The sequence below is a fragment of the Etheostoma cragini genome, chromosome 9 (genome assembly GCF_013103735.1).
Source record: "Etheostoma cragini isolate CJK2018 chromosome 9, CSU_Ecrag_1.0, whole genome shotgun sequence".
NCBI lineage: Eukaryota > Metazoa > Chordata > Actinopteri > Perciformes > Percidae > Etheostoma > Etheostoma cragini.
Genome location: NC_048415.1, coordinates 8554184 through 8567475, shown reverse-complemented (window position 1 = coordinate 8567475; position 13292 = coordinate 8554184). Strand labels below are relative to the sequence as shown.

At 39.7% G+C, this 13292-nt stretch overlaps 1 protein-coding gene across 6 annotated transcripts in view; it reads right to left on the bottom strand.

Annotated features, from left to right (window-relative positions):
• Nucleotides 1-1001: 1001 nt before the first annotated feature.
• Nucleotides 1002-13292, bottom strand: part of dennd1b (DENN/MADD domain containing 1B) — a 108411-nt gene continuing 96120 nt past the window's right edge. For 4 of the 6 annotated variants that reach the window (XM_034881200.1, XM_034881198.1, XM_034881197.1 and 1 more), the window contains 3 exons: nt 6522-6607; nt 5844-6066; nt 4170-5039 (listed from right to left, as the gene is read on the bottom strand). In XM_034881200.1, coding sequence (XP_034737091.1) covers nt 4170-5039; nt 5844-6066; nt 6522-6607 — 1179 coding nt within the window. Of the gene's footprint in view, nt 5040-5843; nt 6067-6521; nt 6612-13292 lie in introns of all 6 variants that reach the window. The other 2 variants (XM_034881196.1, XM_034881195.1) reach the window with 2 other exon arrangements.

The window sequence follows — 13292 nt, the reverse complement described above, 5'->3', positions numbered from 1 at the left end:
TAAAATGCATTGTTTATTTGACCATACTCTGGTTGGTATACAAATAAGTCCAGAGATGCAGAAGCATGAAACATAATTTATTTTCAGTTCACAGTGGATACATTGTGTGCAGTTGTACCAAGTTACTCATCAATAGCACATTAGACTGACCTCGGTTGAATTCTCTGCAAGGAGAACATGCAAGTGTGCACAGAATCAGAAAATCAGTTAATGGCAGACCGAAGAGTTAATCATCATTACGATACCAAAAAATGACTGAAAGTTGCTTACTGTGTCACTACACTGAAAATATAATTTTTTTTTTTTATAATGTGTGGTTAAGTGGAAGTGATGTTAATATCTTTATGAGTTGAGTACCTCACTAAACGCTGCTATGGTACATAATCTGTCACCTCCCACTCATTCCAAATAAGAAAAAAAAAATATATATATATATATATATATATATATATATATATATATATATATATATATATTGATTACTTTACACTTTATTCTTTGCAGCGCGTCAGTGATCCTTAGCATTCATGGGTCCGCAGACATTTGATACTAGTATTTCTTCCCACAAACTTGTCACACTTACAGTAGCCAGTAACCCAAGTAGAAATGGTTTCTTTTACATAAAATGCAAGGCAGATGACATTTAACTCCACAATACCCAATGCAAGGCAGAATGAGTGTACTGTGGGAGACCCAGTGTTTTTTTCCATCCATTTTCGATTTGATGGAAGCGCTAAATACTGAAATAATAATTAATACCAACAAAATAGACCACAAAACCAAAACAAACACAAAAATTCATAGTATACAACACATATACGTGCAGATACAACAATGAGCATTGTACCGTGTACGAGCAAGTGTCAGTCTCTGCAAATTTTGATTAGAAGGTGTCAAATGCTTATGAACATAAATGGCTACATGGAATATTTGTTAATATTCTCTAGTATTTTCTTCCAAAAATAAAATCTAAAACATTCAAATATAAGGTATCTTTTATCTTTTACAACATACAACACCAATCATATACTATCCATGTAAAATAACCTCAAGCCAGCAAAAATACACGTCTATTTAGTTGAAAATAATTTGTCATCAATATGTAATGAACTACAGAAACTCCTCTGAGAGACATCTTTAAATGCAATTAGCTCAAAATATGTTTTAAAAAAAAGAGAGAAAACTAAAAAAGAAATAAAAAAGAACACAAACTATACAAGGAATCACCTCATGGTAGAATCAAATCAAAAACTAATTTACAAGGAGTCAAATAACCCAGAGAAATTCAAAGATCTTCTATTAAATACAAACAGGAAGATTCCCAACGACCACCGCAGCAAAGAAAAACGCTGAGTAACTGCAGCTGCAACTGAAAAACAAAACAGCTGTAAAAACAATGCTAGTACCTAAGTTCATTTTAGGTCATCTATCATATTAATTCCATAATGCTCAGTGTCTGTGATTTAAGGTGGCCTGAAAACATTGCATACACTTCCTTTCTATAATACTGTACCTATTTCTGATTATACTGGGTGGTACTCATACTGTATAAGGCACATCATACACACAATTCTGTCATAGACACCTCAGCTCACACACAGTTAAATAGACTTTCATACTTATTCATTTAGGGACACATGAGGCTTACTCCTACTAGAAACTAGATTGATTGTTATTTTTCAAGTAGAACCATGCATTATAATTTAATTACTGTTAAAAGAACTAACCTTTTAAATATTTGCATAGTGAATAAGCTTTGTAAGTGTTTACAATGAATAAGGCCAGTGCAGAGATTGTTCTAGTCTGTTTTTCCTTTTTTTGGGGAATTACTAGGACTGATTCCTGGGCTTTTAGAAGCATGCCAAAGACTTTATGAGCAAATCGTAAACGCAGAGCAGCACTCGAAAAGCGGAGAAATAGCTGCTATTAAACTGCCACACTGACTGGCGTCTGGCATAAATCATAAGAACAACGAACTATAAATGTAATAATCCCAACACAAGCACATGAAAAAGCTTTCTTCTTTTTTCCGGGTTTGTGGCGACGCAGAGAATGATGGGAACCCACAATCTCTGGACGCTGCGTTTTCTCTCCACAGGAGAGTCTGATATAGAAATTCTTTAGACTCTGTATACATCCATGTAACTACTCTCTGAGGAGAACCATATTGCTTAATGACTGTACAATCATCAACCACTGCATTCCATTACAGTGTAGGACTCGAACCTAGAAGGACAGGTATTGCATTTACTTTCTGTGAGCAAAGAAAGGGAGACAAAGTTATGTGATAAGTCTGGTGACATTATACTGGATATTTTTTGTAATATGAACAAATAATATGAAAGAAACTGTATTTATCCAACAAACAGGAAATATGTCCCTATAATACACTATTCACTCCTGTATGAGTAAAAAAAGTTGCTAAAAACTACAGTTCCCAGCTAAACCAAAGTTACATATTTGGGACCATGTTTGTTGTAGGAACGAATAGCTTTGGGGAAGGGTACACGATGCATTGTTTCATGAGATTTGTTCACAATGGGAACATTTCACCAGCCTTATCCAACATCCTTTTCCAACAACTTAGAACCACATTAGCCCTGAAACAACTGGCTGGCATTTTAAGGTTGAGAGTGAAAGTCCGATGTGCTGAAAGGACTACAAGGATGAAAATGAGGCAAGACAACATGAGGGGATAAGTGATGATGGTGGAGAAAGAAAGAGGACAGGGAGCTTTGACAGGGGCATTCTCTATTCGTCCACTTTAACTCTTGACTGTATTTGCATCTCTTTAGAGAAAGAGGAGAGAGACCGAGAGAGGTTTCTACATGCACATCAATTTGTCTGGAATGCCATTCAGAAAAGAGCAGCTTAAAGCACCATATTAATCCAGAGAAGTACAGTGCAAACAATGTTTAAGTACTACTAGGCTCGCACCGCCAGACTGTGCTGTAGAACACAAAAAAAGTTAATTACTACTAAATGTTACATTTAAGATCTGAAAGTACCTGTATGGCATCTAAAGATTCAAATCACATGTCCATTTAAGGCATGGTGTTAAACACATTAATATTACACAGTGTATAATAAGTTTCATAAGCCTGTGTGGACTTTGCGTCTGAAAATCTTGTCTTATTTTGTAATTTTTGCTCAAATGTTTTTAGTACCATGTGTTCAAGACTGAGCAAAATATGTGCAAATTTAACTTGGTGACGTGAAATGTTTGGAACACTGCAAGTAAAAGACGTAATGAGGTGTGGAGAAGATGTGTTCCCTTCATCATCCTAACAAAGTACTGAGCCTTATTTATTTTTTTCTTTCCTAACTGAAAATGGAAAATTTCTACATCAACGGTTGGCTACTTACCCAAAATGAAATTCCTGGGTCTTTTTTCCAGGTATAACATTGTGAATGTGTTACAAGATAAAAAAAATACAACACGTGTAAATACATGATTACAGACAAGCTACGACACTACGATAAGCAACAAAAACACTGCAAAAATCTCCTTCTTTTAAAGTCTTTGATTTTTTTAATCTTTGTAATTGAGTTTATAAAATCGTATTTTTACTAAAACAAGCAAAAAGTCTCAAAAAAAGAAGTGCCCTCTCCTGGTTACCAAAATAATTCACTGAGTTTAAGAAATTCCAACTTTATAAACAACCAGCATGTCACTTTATCAGAGTATCCAATACACAAACGTACCTATCTTGAATTGGAAGTGAAAAAAATCTCCCACTGTAGAGAGATAACTTAACATGTTTCCATTGGAAATCAATGTATTTTAACTGTTGCTTTTTAAAAATGAAGTAAAGACCTTATTTCATAAATTATATGTGCCAAGATACAGATGGTAATTTTCAGAAACATTTCAGATTTTTTTTTACTTGTTTGAAGATTTAAAAAAAAGGTTTTCAGGGCTCTATTTTACACAGAAATGTATTTAAAGATGGAGAGTTGTGCAGTGTACAAATTCATCGCTTTCTGTTTCGTGCTCTCGAGGCTGTGTTTGTCTGAAATCACATTTGTTCATATTTCCTGATAGCTGAGTGTTGAGATATAAAAAGATCACGTTCTCTTAGACTGTTGCTAATTGTAATTTAATAGTTACAGTGAATAGATTTCAGTAGAACCTATGGCATTTTACAAACTCTGAGTCTTTGACGTCTCTACGACTCGTCTGTGGCGTTGCTCTGGACCTGATGGTGGCTGTTGTTGCTGTGAACCTGCGAGAGCTGCAAGCTGGTGTGTAAGACTGAGCCAAGGCAACACATGGAGTCAATCTCCTCAAGGAGACCTTGATCCTGCACCCCAGCTGCCCCGGAGCTTTTGCCCTGACCCAGGCACAGGCCGAGCCCCAGGAGCCCCTCCTTTGACACCTCTTTCTCCCATGGGATCTGCATAGCGGACTGGCTGTGCCTCGACGGGCTCACCTGACCCTCTTGGCGGCCCTTGCTGCTCTGCCTGTGGAGGGCCTTTTCCTGGTAGTGCCTCACTGTCTCCTTGGACAGCACTTTTCTCCTCAGGATGCTGGTGGAGGCAGTCTGGTTCTGGGCCTGAGATGGCTCTGTGTTGCCCAGGGGGTCTGAGATGGTTCGAGACCGGCCCACTGGTGGAGGAGAATGGTTTAGGGGAGAAACCGATGCTGGAGAACTGTAGGTGTGAGAGAGAGTGGGAGATGGCGGGATAGGTGTAACTCTATGGGACATTGAGGGCGAGTAGGAGAAGCGGTCTCCTGGTTGTCGCCCTGGACGTACAGGGTGAGCGTCGGAGTTGAGTTGATGATGATGCTGTGACCAGGAGATGTCAGCCTCCTGGGCTGGGGAAGTAGCTGTGATGATGGGCACTGGGGGAGCTGTCGCGGGTTTTTTTGAGACCTTCAGGCTGCTCTTGTTGGGCTGTCTGCGTGGGGATGGTGGAAGGTGTTTTCCGTGGACCGCACTGTCATCCTGGCCCATATTCCAGCCGCCCTGATCCCCGCCTTCACCACAACCACTCTCATCTGCAGCTTGAGATTTGCTGGGAGGTGTGGGCTTGAACTGGAACAGAGGAAACAAGGAATTACCAATTAAATGAATACCTTCATGGACAGACCTGGGTGTCATTAAATATCTGCCCTACTGAAGTCTGTGGGTAAAAAACAATATGTATTGCAGATCTTAAAGCTATAGCGCGTAGTTTCTGCATCCCCCATGAAGAATTCTAAGTAATTACAACACTGCTGTTGTCACATCCACATAGCGCAAGCCTTCCGTGACAGTGCACCCCCTCTCCTCCACGCAGTTACTTGTAGCCAAGGAGGACATGGAAAACTAAAAAACATGATGGACTCTTCAGAAGAGGTAATTATCTTCAATTATGTTTCTACGTAAAAATCATCGGACGACACAATCTTCTGAACATAGCCATGCTGAGAAATCCAGAGAGAGTTGTGTGGAGCTGATAGTCTTAATTAGCTTTGTTGCAACTCATTTGACAATGGCTTGAATGTAACGTACATTTATTAGTATAAAAAAGCTTTAATGCCAGCGTTCTGCACACTTTTTAAGTGAGGTTCGCACATGCTACAATTCAATTGGTGTAACTCACTGTACAGTAAGTCATCAGTATCAATAGCCCTGGTCATAATGAAGAAAATCAGCAAAAGGAAATGTGATGGTGGAGCTCTCATAATACCATCTATCCTCAGTCCATCAGTTTGTCTTCACACATCTGGACACAGTTCTATACATTCACTCTTTCTGTTACACCTTCTCTGCCCTCTCTCTTCAAGTGCTAAACCTGAACTGTTAATGACGAGAGGTCTGGTCATAATTTCGTTTTACTTAGACTCTCATGCGTACCGGAGCCTTGTAGTCTAAATCATCCATGGACCTGAAGAAGTCCAGGCTCTTGGCAGCGCTAAGTTTGCCTTGCTCAATTGTTGTGGTGTTTAGAGAGTCCAGGATTTCCTCCAGCAAGTTCATCTGGCCTGAGCAGGAGGAGTCCATGTCGAGGTCTAGTGAGTAGGAGTCGTCGCTGTCCTCGATATACGACGGGACATCCCCACTGTCCTCTGAGGAGATCCTGACAAACAAAACAGGAGGAAATAGATAGTGTTTCAAGTATTGTTTACTCTAGAGCATGAAACGCAAATCTACGGTGGGAATTTTAAAACATAATAGTTAATGAATTGCTGTGAATATCACTGAGATCAAGTCAATAATTATTCTGTGATGACCGCTTTCTTTGAAAAGAAGAAGTTCAAGTCTATGAGTGACATTTCTGTTTACTTATGTGGTTATTAAATATGTCCACTTGGGGGCAGTATTACCATGAGTAAAAAAAAAAAAAAGAGAAAAGCTTGACAATGCATGAAAAAAAAGCAACTTTCATCCTGCTATGAACTTTTTCTTGATTAAATTAAACAGTTAGCCAGCAAAAGTTCCCACATCTTGACATGCATGATACATAATTGAATCAACATGAGATGTGGCGTCAGTGCCAAAACGTGATTATGCAGTACAAACAGGACTACTTACTTGCTTGCACTGTCCAGCTCATCATAATCTAGCCTGTAGCCAAGATCTCGAGGGCTCATGCTCATGGGACACTTGTTGAAGTTTTGCTGTTAATGAGAACAATAAAGCAAGTGGATGTAGTTAGACACAAAGCATAACATGATAAACCAATAAAAGTAGACCCAAGTGGGGGGTCTCAGCTTAAAGATACAAGGCTCTTGATAAACACGGAGTCTGCTGAAGTGCAGCTTTTCATAAAACTAAACTACTTATAGACCCTGCTAGAGAAGATGCAGCTTTGTGTCTGGTGTGTCCCCACAAGACAGGAGTAGTAGTTTGTTTTAATGAGCCTAGACCCTCAGGGTTGAGACTAAATTTGTCAAATTTGGGTCAAGGGATAACAATCTTAAAAATCCCCTGCAGTATTATATCAAACTCTGCATTATATGCAAACTAAAAGCTAAGTACACACTGGGAGTTAAGATACTGTATGGGTAACTAGATTAATCATTTGCATGGCGACACCAGTGCATCTGATTGTATTTGTCATTGTGTTGAATGATCAGTGTGTACTGGAGCTGTCTGACACAGTGGGTTTAATAAGCCACCTGTGTACCACATTTAATGGGCGGGTTAAAGAAGAGACAGAAGCTTTACAGAGCAGGGCAGGACTCTCCCCATGGGAGCCCAAATCTGCCCCAGGCCACTTATTAACATGCCTTACACCACAACGCACATGTTCCTCTCTCACTGCATGTTCGCTTATGTCAACACTATCTCTCACTTTCTAATTAACACTCAGTGAATTCTTACATATAGCTGCACACCTCCCGTGTCTATATTTTTGATAATATCTCAAATAGTCCTACAGTCTCTTGTGTGTTTTTGTACACGCACAAGCATTTATGGGGTACAGTTACCGTGAGGGGGCACTGCCTGCGTTTTTTCTTACACTGACTTAGCTCCACCTCTCTGATTTCTCTGCTTTTTTTTTCCTCTGTAAACTCCCGTTAGCCACATTATCAAAGCCCAAACACTGAGATGAAGGCTCTTTACAACCCTAAAAGTGAGCGGCGCACAGGGCATGTGTTTAAGAAGGTAATACTGTAATGTGTGTGTACTTGTGTTGTGGTTGTGTTCTAGGGAAAATCATAAACACAAAGGTAAAAGGCAACAAAAAAACATAAAAAAACTGACAATAATAAAAGGAGGAATGGAATTAATGAAAAAAGGAAGGAAGGAAGGAAAGATTTAGAAGTGAGGAAAGATTCCTCAAAGCCCCAAAGAATGATGGGAATGGGGGAAGGGAGGCAGTATTGGAACCGTGAATCAAGCCGGTCTTGATTAGCCGACGCAGTGCCAGCCAGACAGGCGGAATGTAACGTGTGGCTGGCCTGGGCTCATTTAGGGCCTGTGTTCGGCCAGGGAAGATATACACACCCACATATACACACTCAGTCACATACGCACCCTATTACAAAAAAACACAAAGAGTTAAAGTGCCATTTTCTCCATAAAAGTCAGCGAAGGAGATGTGTGCAGTAGCCACTTAAGCCTCTCAGCCATCGGGCTAAACACGAACACATGTGGTGGCACTGCTGATTGGCCAAGCTGCTCCCCTCCATGGTAGCTTGGAGCTATAATGAAAGACATTTCAGAGGGGCTCAGGCTTGGGATCCCTAAACAGCCTTTAATGGATTCCTGTGTCAGGGCAGTAAATCTGGGGCCAGGCCAACATGCCAGTCAGCCAAAGCGGGCAGGCAGAGAGGAGATGCACCTGTGAGACATTTGGGGAAAGCGAGGTTTGGCCAGAAAGAGTTACACACAAACACTACAAACACATCTGCTGTATGTTCATTGTGCATGCTGTTATTTTGTGCATTTGTGCTACAGGGCTGTGTTTTGGGGAAGTAGGGCCTCTCTCTGCGTCTAGGTGTTTATTAAAGCAAGGTGAACCCAAACACAACCAGACACAGGTCATGAAGCCTGGCCCTCTGATCTCTGTTACAGTTTCGGTGCCGTCTACAAAAGGAAGTTCCATAGGGAGCAGTAAATGGATGGGACCTCACTTCACGGCTTTATCAATTTGTCATTCCCTCTCTTCGCTGTGACCCTTTAGTGCAGCAGTTAAGATTAAACTATTTACAACAACCAAGCATTTTACGATAGAAAGAGTGGGTTCATCGCACTTTTTTGTAAATGGCAAACAAATTGCATTCATTTTACTGGTAATGTGAGATGCAAAGTATGCTTTTCTTATTCAATTGTACATATTGCTGCTCTTCAAAATCAACAACATCTTCTAAACTTCGCTGAAAAAAAAAGAAGAAAAAAAAAGAGATACTCTACAAATGTAGACATTCACAATGAGATATTCTCAACCAGTGCAAACAGGTCCCGTGTTAAAGCTGTGACAGCTCTGCCACCGATCCATACCTCCTCAGGCCTGACAGGACAGTGAAAAGCATGAAATAGCAGAACAACAGATTATCATACCGCTACTTCATTAGCTTCTCGCTGCCGTCTAATGGGAAGCTGAAAGGTGAAAATGAAAAAGTGATTCGCCTCTCCATGCCTTCCTGTCTCCTATTTTCTCCCTCCATCACTCTGCTGTCAGTGACAGATGTCACGGTTTCTGTCTGGCTCTCGCTTCCCTTCCTCTCCACCACGTCACCACAAGTGAGACTGTACAGATCGCAGAGAGCAAACGAGTCAGGAGGAGATACAGCAGAGGAGAAGAAGTCATGAAAATAATAATGAAAAATGGTCAGGTTGTTTCAGTGAAACTAGCTCAATCCAGTATTTCGGAACAGGGAGAAAATGTTTGTGTGATCCTTACATCAAGGATAAGATTTGACATCTGAGCGTCTCTTCTCCTTTTTTTACCCTGAGGGAAACATTCTTTATTATGTTTTACATTTTTTTGTAATCTTTGTTTTTATTTGATCCGAGTTCCTGAGTACCTGGCTGAATAAGAAAAAGAATCCTGATTACCACCAGCTTAGACTTCAGACACACATCCACTTACACTAAGTCTTTACACTCATGGATTGTGAGCAAATGAGGGTAGAATTGTAAACATGACTAACTTTTCCTTGGCTCTAACCCTTTACACCCTGGCCTTCATGTTATACACAAAGGTATGACATATATATCTAATGGGCCTCAGATTTTATACAATAAATTAGATTTATGTTCTATGTTACGGAGGGAAAATAGTCATCACCATCTATTTAAGTAGCTGCGTTTGGAGAAACAAACTTTCCCCTCCTCTTCCCTTCCTTCCCTGCATGACCAGTTATGCAGAACAACTATGCCTCTCTGTGACAGGGCCAAACGCGAGCAGCCTTTAATAGCCAGTCTTACATTATACATTTTATATGGTATTTCTGAGTGGGCACTGATCTCACAGCTTGGCAGTGTTTGTAAAGAGATGCCGGTAAAATGCAAACAAACCTTGGGGAGAGGCAGAGCCTTTGCAGAAGTACGGCCAAGTCTGTTTAAGAGCTGCTCACTCCAAAAACAAAACAAAAAAACTGTGTTTGAGGCAAGATCCACTGCTTGTCTGTCCAACTGGCTGTTACTGAAAGCCCACTTCCCTTTTGCTTAAAAAAACAGCCATATAAAAGAAGAAAAATTTGCATTATACTCATTGTGTTACACTAAACTAAACTCATCAAGTAAAAAATCACCAGGTGTCTTTCTGTGAATGGGTGTAGTGCAGTACTTTGAACGTGCCAGGAGATGGCACTTTGGTTTCAGCGAGGAGGCCAGTCGGTCTCTGAAGTGGGATAAAAATTAAATGAAGTGGAGACTACAAACACATACAAACAACCATGTAGACACACACACACACACACACACACACACACACACACACACACACACACACACACACACACACACACACACACACACACACACACACACACACACACACACACTGCCACTTTTACTTAAAGTTCATTGTAATAAATCTTAACTATTCATCAAACAATATGTATCCACAATATTAATCTTATAATTAATGCTATGAGCATATCTGAGCTATTTTCCAATACCGTTACATAAAAAACTCATTATTATGAATTATGACACACACTGTATGCTTTATAATCTACAGTACATGAATAGGCCGTGAAATAGTTATTAGCTTTTCAGTTTACCCAACAAGTATTGCTTTTACATATTGTTCATGCTATAGCATTTTCAATCATGTACTGAACATAATGCACCCACAGTTTCTATGTAATGCTTTATGAGTGATACTTCAAGTTAAGTGTTATTCTACTAAAAATACATATGAATATGAGCTGTGTCCCACTGGCACACGCGCGCACACGCGCGCACACACACACACACACACACACACACACACACACACACACACACACACACACAGAAATGTCCATGTGACTTTGTTCCTCTGCTTTACATCTTTGTCAGCTTGTCTAGCTCCTGCCTCACCAGGTGAGGAGTCCAGAGACTTGGACTGAGCCCGGCCACAAGCTTGCTGGCTGTCGTTGTCCATACCACTGTCCCAACCTCTATTCTCATCCACGCTCTTAACAGCTGTCATACTTGTCGTTACGTTACATACGTTGTCTCCAACCTGGGGCAAACTGCTAAATGCATGCATGTTTGTGTACACACAGTACAAACAATCCAAAACATGTACAAATGGCTGAGGTACAGACACACCTTCTTGTTTGCAGATGCTTACAGCACAATACCACATCTCTCTCTCTCTCTCGCGCACACACACACACACACACACACACACACACACACACACACACACACGCACACACACACGCACACACACACGCACACGCGCACACGCACACGCACACACACGCCAGAATAATGGTTGTTGTTTGTTGTATCAGACAAAAAGTCAGCGGTCGAATTCAATCGTGTTTTTGTCAAACGAAAGGATTACTCCTACATTCTTAATCAACAAGCTCACCAAACACTGCAAAGCACCCACATTGCCAGATACGGCTGAAATATGTATGCAAATGACAGCAGCACTTTCACTTTGGTACATGTGTTGGCTGATCAAATAGAATATGAATTTCATGACTCTGATTATTTTTTGTTATGATTAATTAAAGGAAGCTACTCCAGGATCATTCATTTCATTTCAAGGACAGACATAGAGAGGGGTTTGCACAAAAAAAAAACATGATGAATGATAAAAATGTATCAGGCTTTTTCTTTCAAACAGGAAGATTCAGGAATGTCTTTAATCAAACCAGATTTTTGGAGCAACAGATGACAACATGTTTCTGAATTTATATTAGTAGGTGAGTAAGCTTTTGTTGGTCACTTGGTCGGACGTACGGACATGTTGAAAGGACACGAGTAGTTGGTTTAGGTGTATATGTACTGTAGCTAAGGACACAATGCAAAAATTATGTCATCTGGTGTAAGTGGCTCTAAGTCTGGAAATAAATATAAATATCTTATGTGGATTCTTAATGATGTGACTTTTGCTTTCAATTAGTTTTGTTTTTGTTTAACATTTCTAGAGAGGTGCTGATTCAACTTGATGGTTATTTTGAAGGCTGTTTTTTTGTGGTGCTGTGTTGAAGTGTTTTACTGAGAGGAGTTACTAATAATTTGTCTGACCTCACTGATCTATAAATGGGGTACAATGTCAAATCAAGAAAAGTAAGACTTTGGAAAATATTATTTAAGGATTGAAAATGCAGGACTGTCATTGCGATGTTGAGATTGCACTAACAAAGACAGGACCTTGTTTTGTCTTCTAAGACGGAGTGGAGTTCAAAATAGTAGTAACAGTAGGTACGGCTATACTGTAGGAGTCTGTGTGTGGGAGGTAGGGGAGGTATGATAAAGATACGTTTTCTATTTGCTTTATTTTACTTAACCTTTATTTAACCAGGTTGGACCCACTGAGAGCAATTTCTCGTGAAACACCTGGCCAAGACATTTGTGGGCAGAGCACAGTATTAAGATTTCATACTGTAGGAAGCAATCTTAAAACAAAACATAGATAGAAAGGACAGAGGCTGAGAGATAAGAGAGAGTAAGAACAATAGCTATATTTTCCTTCAACATTCTTTTGAACTAACTAAAATGTAAATATAGTGTGCTTTAAACAGTCAGGTGAAAGTAAAAAAAAAACGGCTAACGTAGAGTGGAGCTACTTAAGAAGAACAAAATCTACGAGGAACCTAAAAGACTCTTTATTTCATTATGTATATTCGAGTGGTATTTTATAGAGAAAAAAACAAACATTGTTTTTAAACTTGACAGAAAAAATGAGTGTGTGTAAAAATGAGTTATTTTTTTCAGCTTCATATGAAAGCAATGTGCTTTAATACTGTATGGGTATGAAGACATACACCAAGCTTATATGACTATCCTAGAAAAACAACAAAAGTAGGAAAAAGCCAGTAAAGTGCACTGTTTTGAAGAGTTTCAATCTTTCAGGGGTTACTGCACAGTGAAAGGCCATAAATAATCAAGGCTTTCTTGGCTTCTCAATTTTCAGTCTTAGTTTCAGTTGACAAAAAGAAAAAGAAAAAAATCTAGGGGATGTCAGAGTGCACTCTCCTCCTGGGTTTGTGTCTTTAAAGTGTAGGGGTCTGGGCGATATACTTATATACTTGGGTTATGAAGTATAAATAATGCTCAGAAAGGCAATGTGAATAAAAGAAGAACGGGAAGTGCATTGTGTATGGCTGAAGAGAATCTGATGGACTAATGTGTGTGTATATATATATATATATATAGATATATATATATATATACACACACACA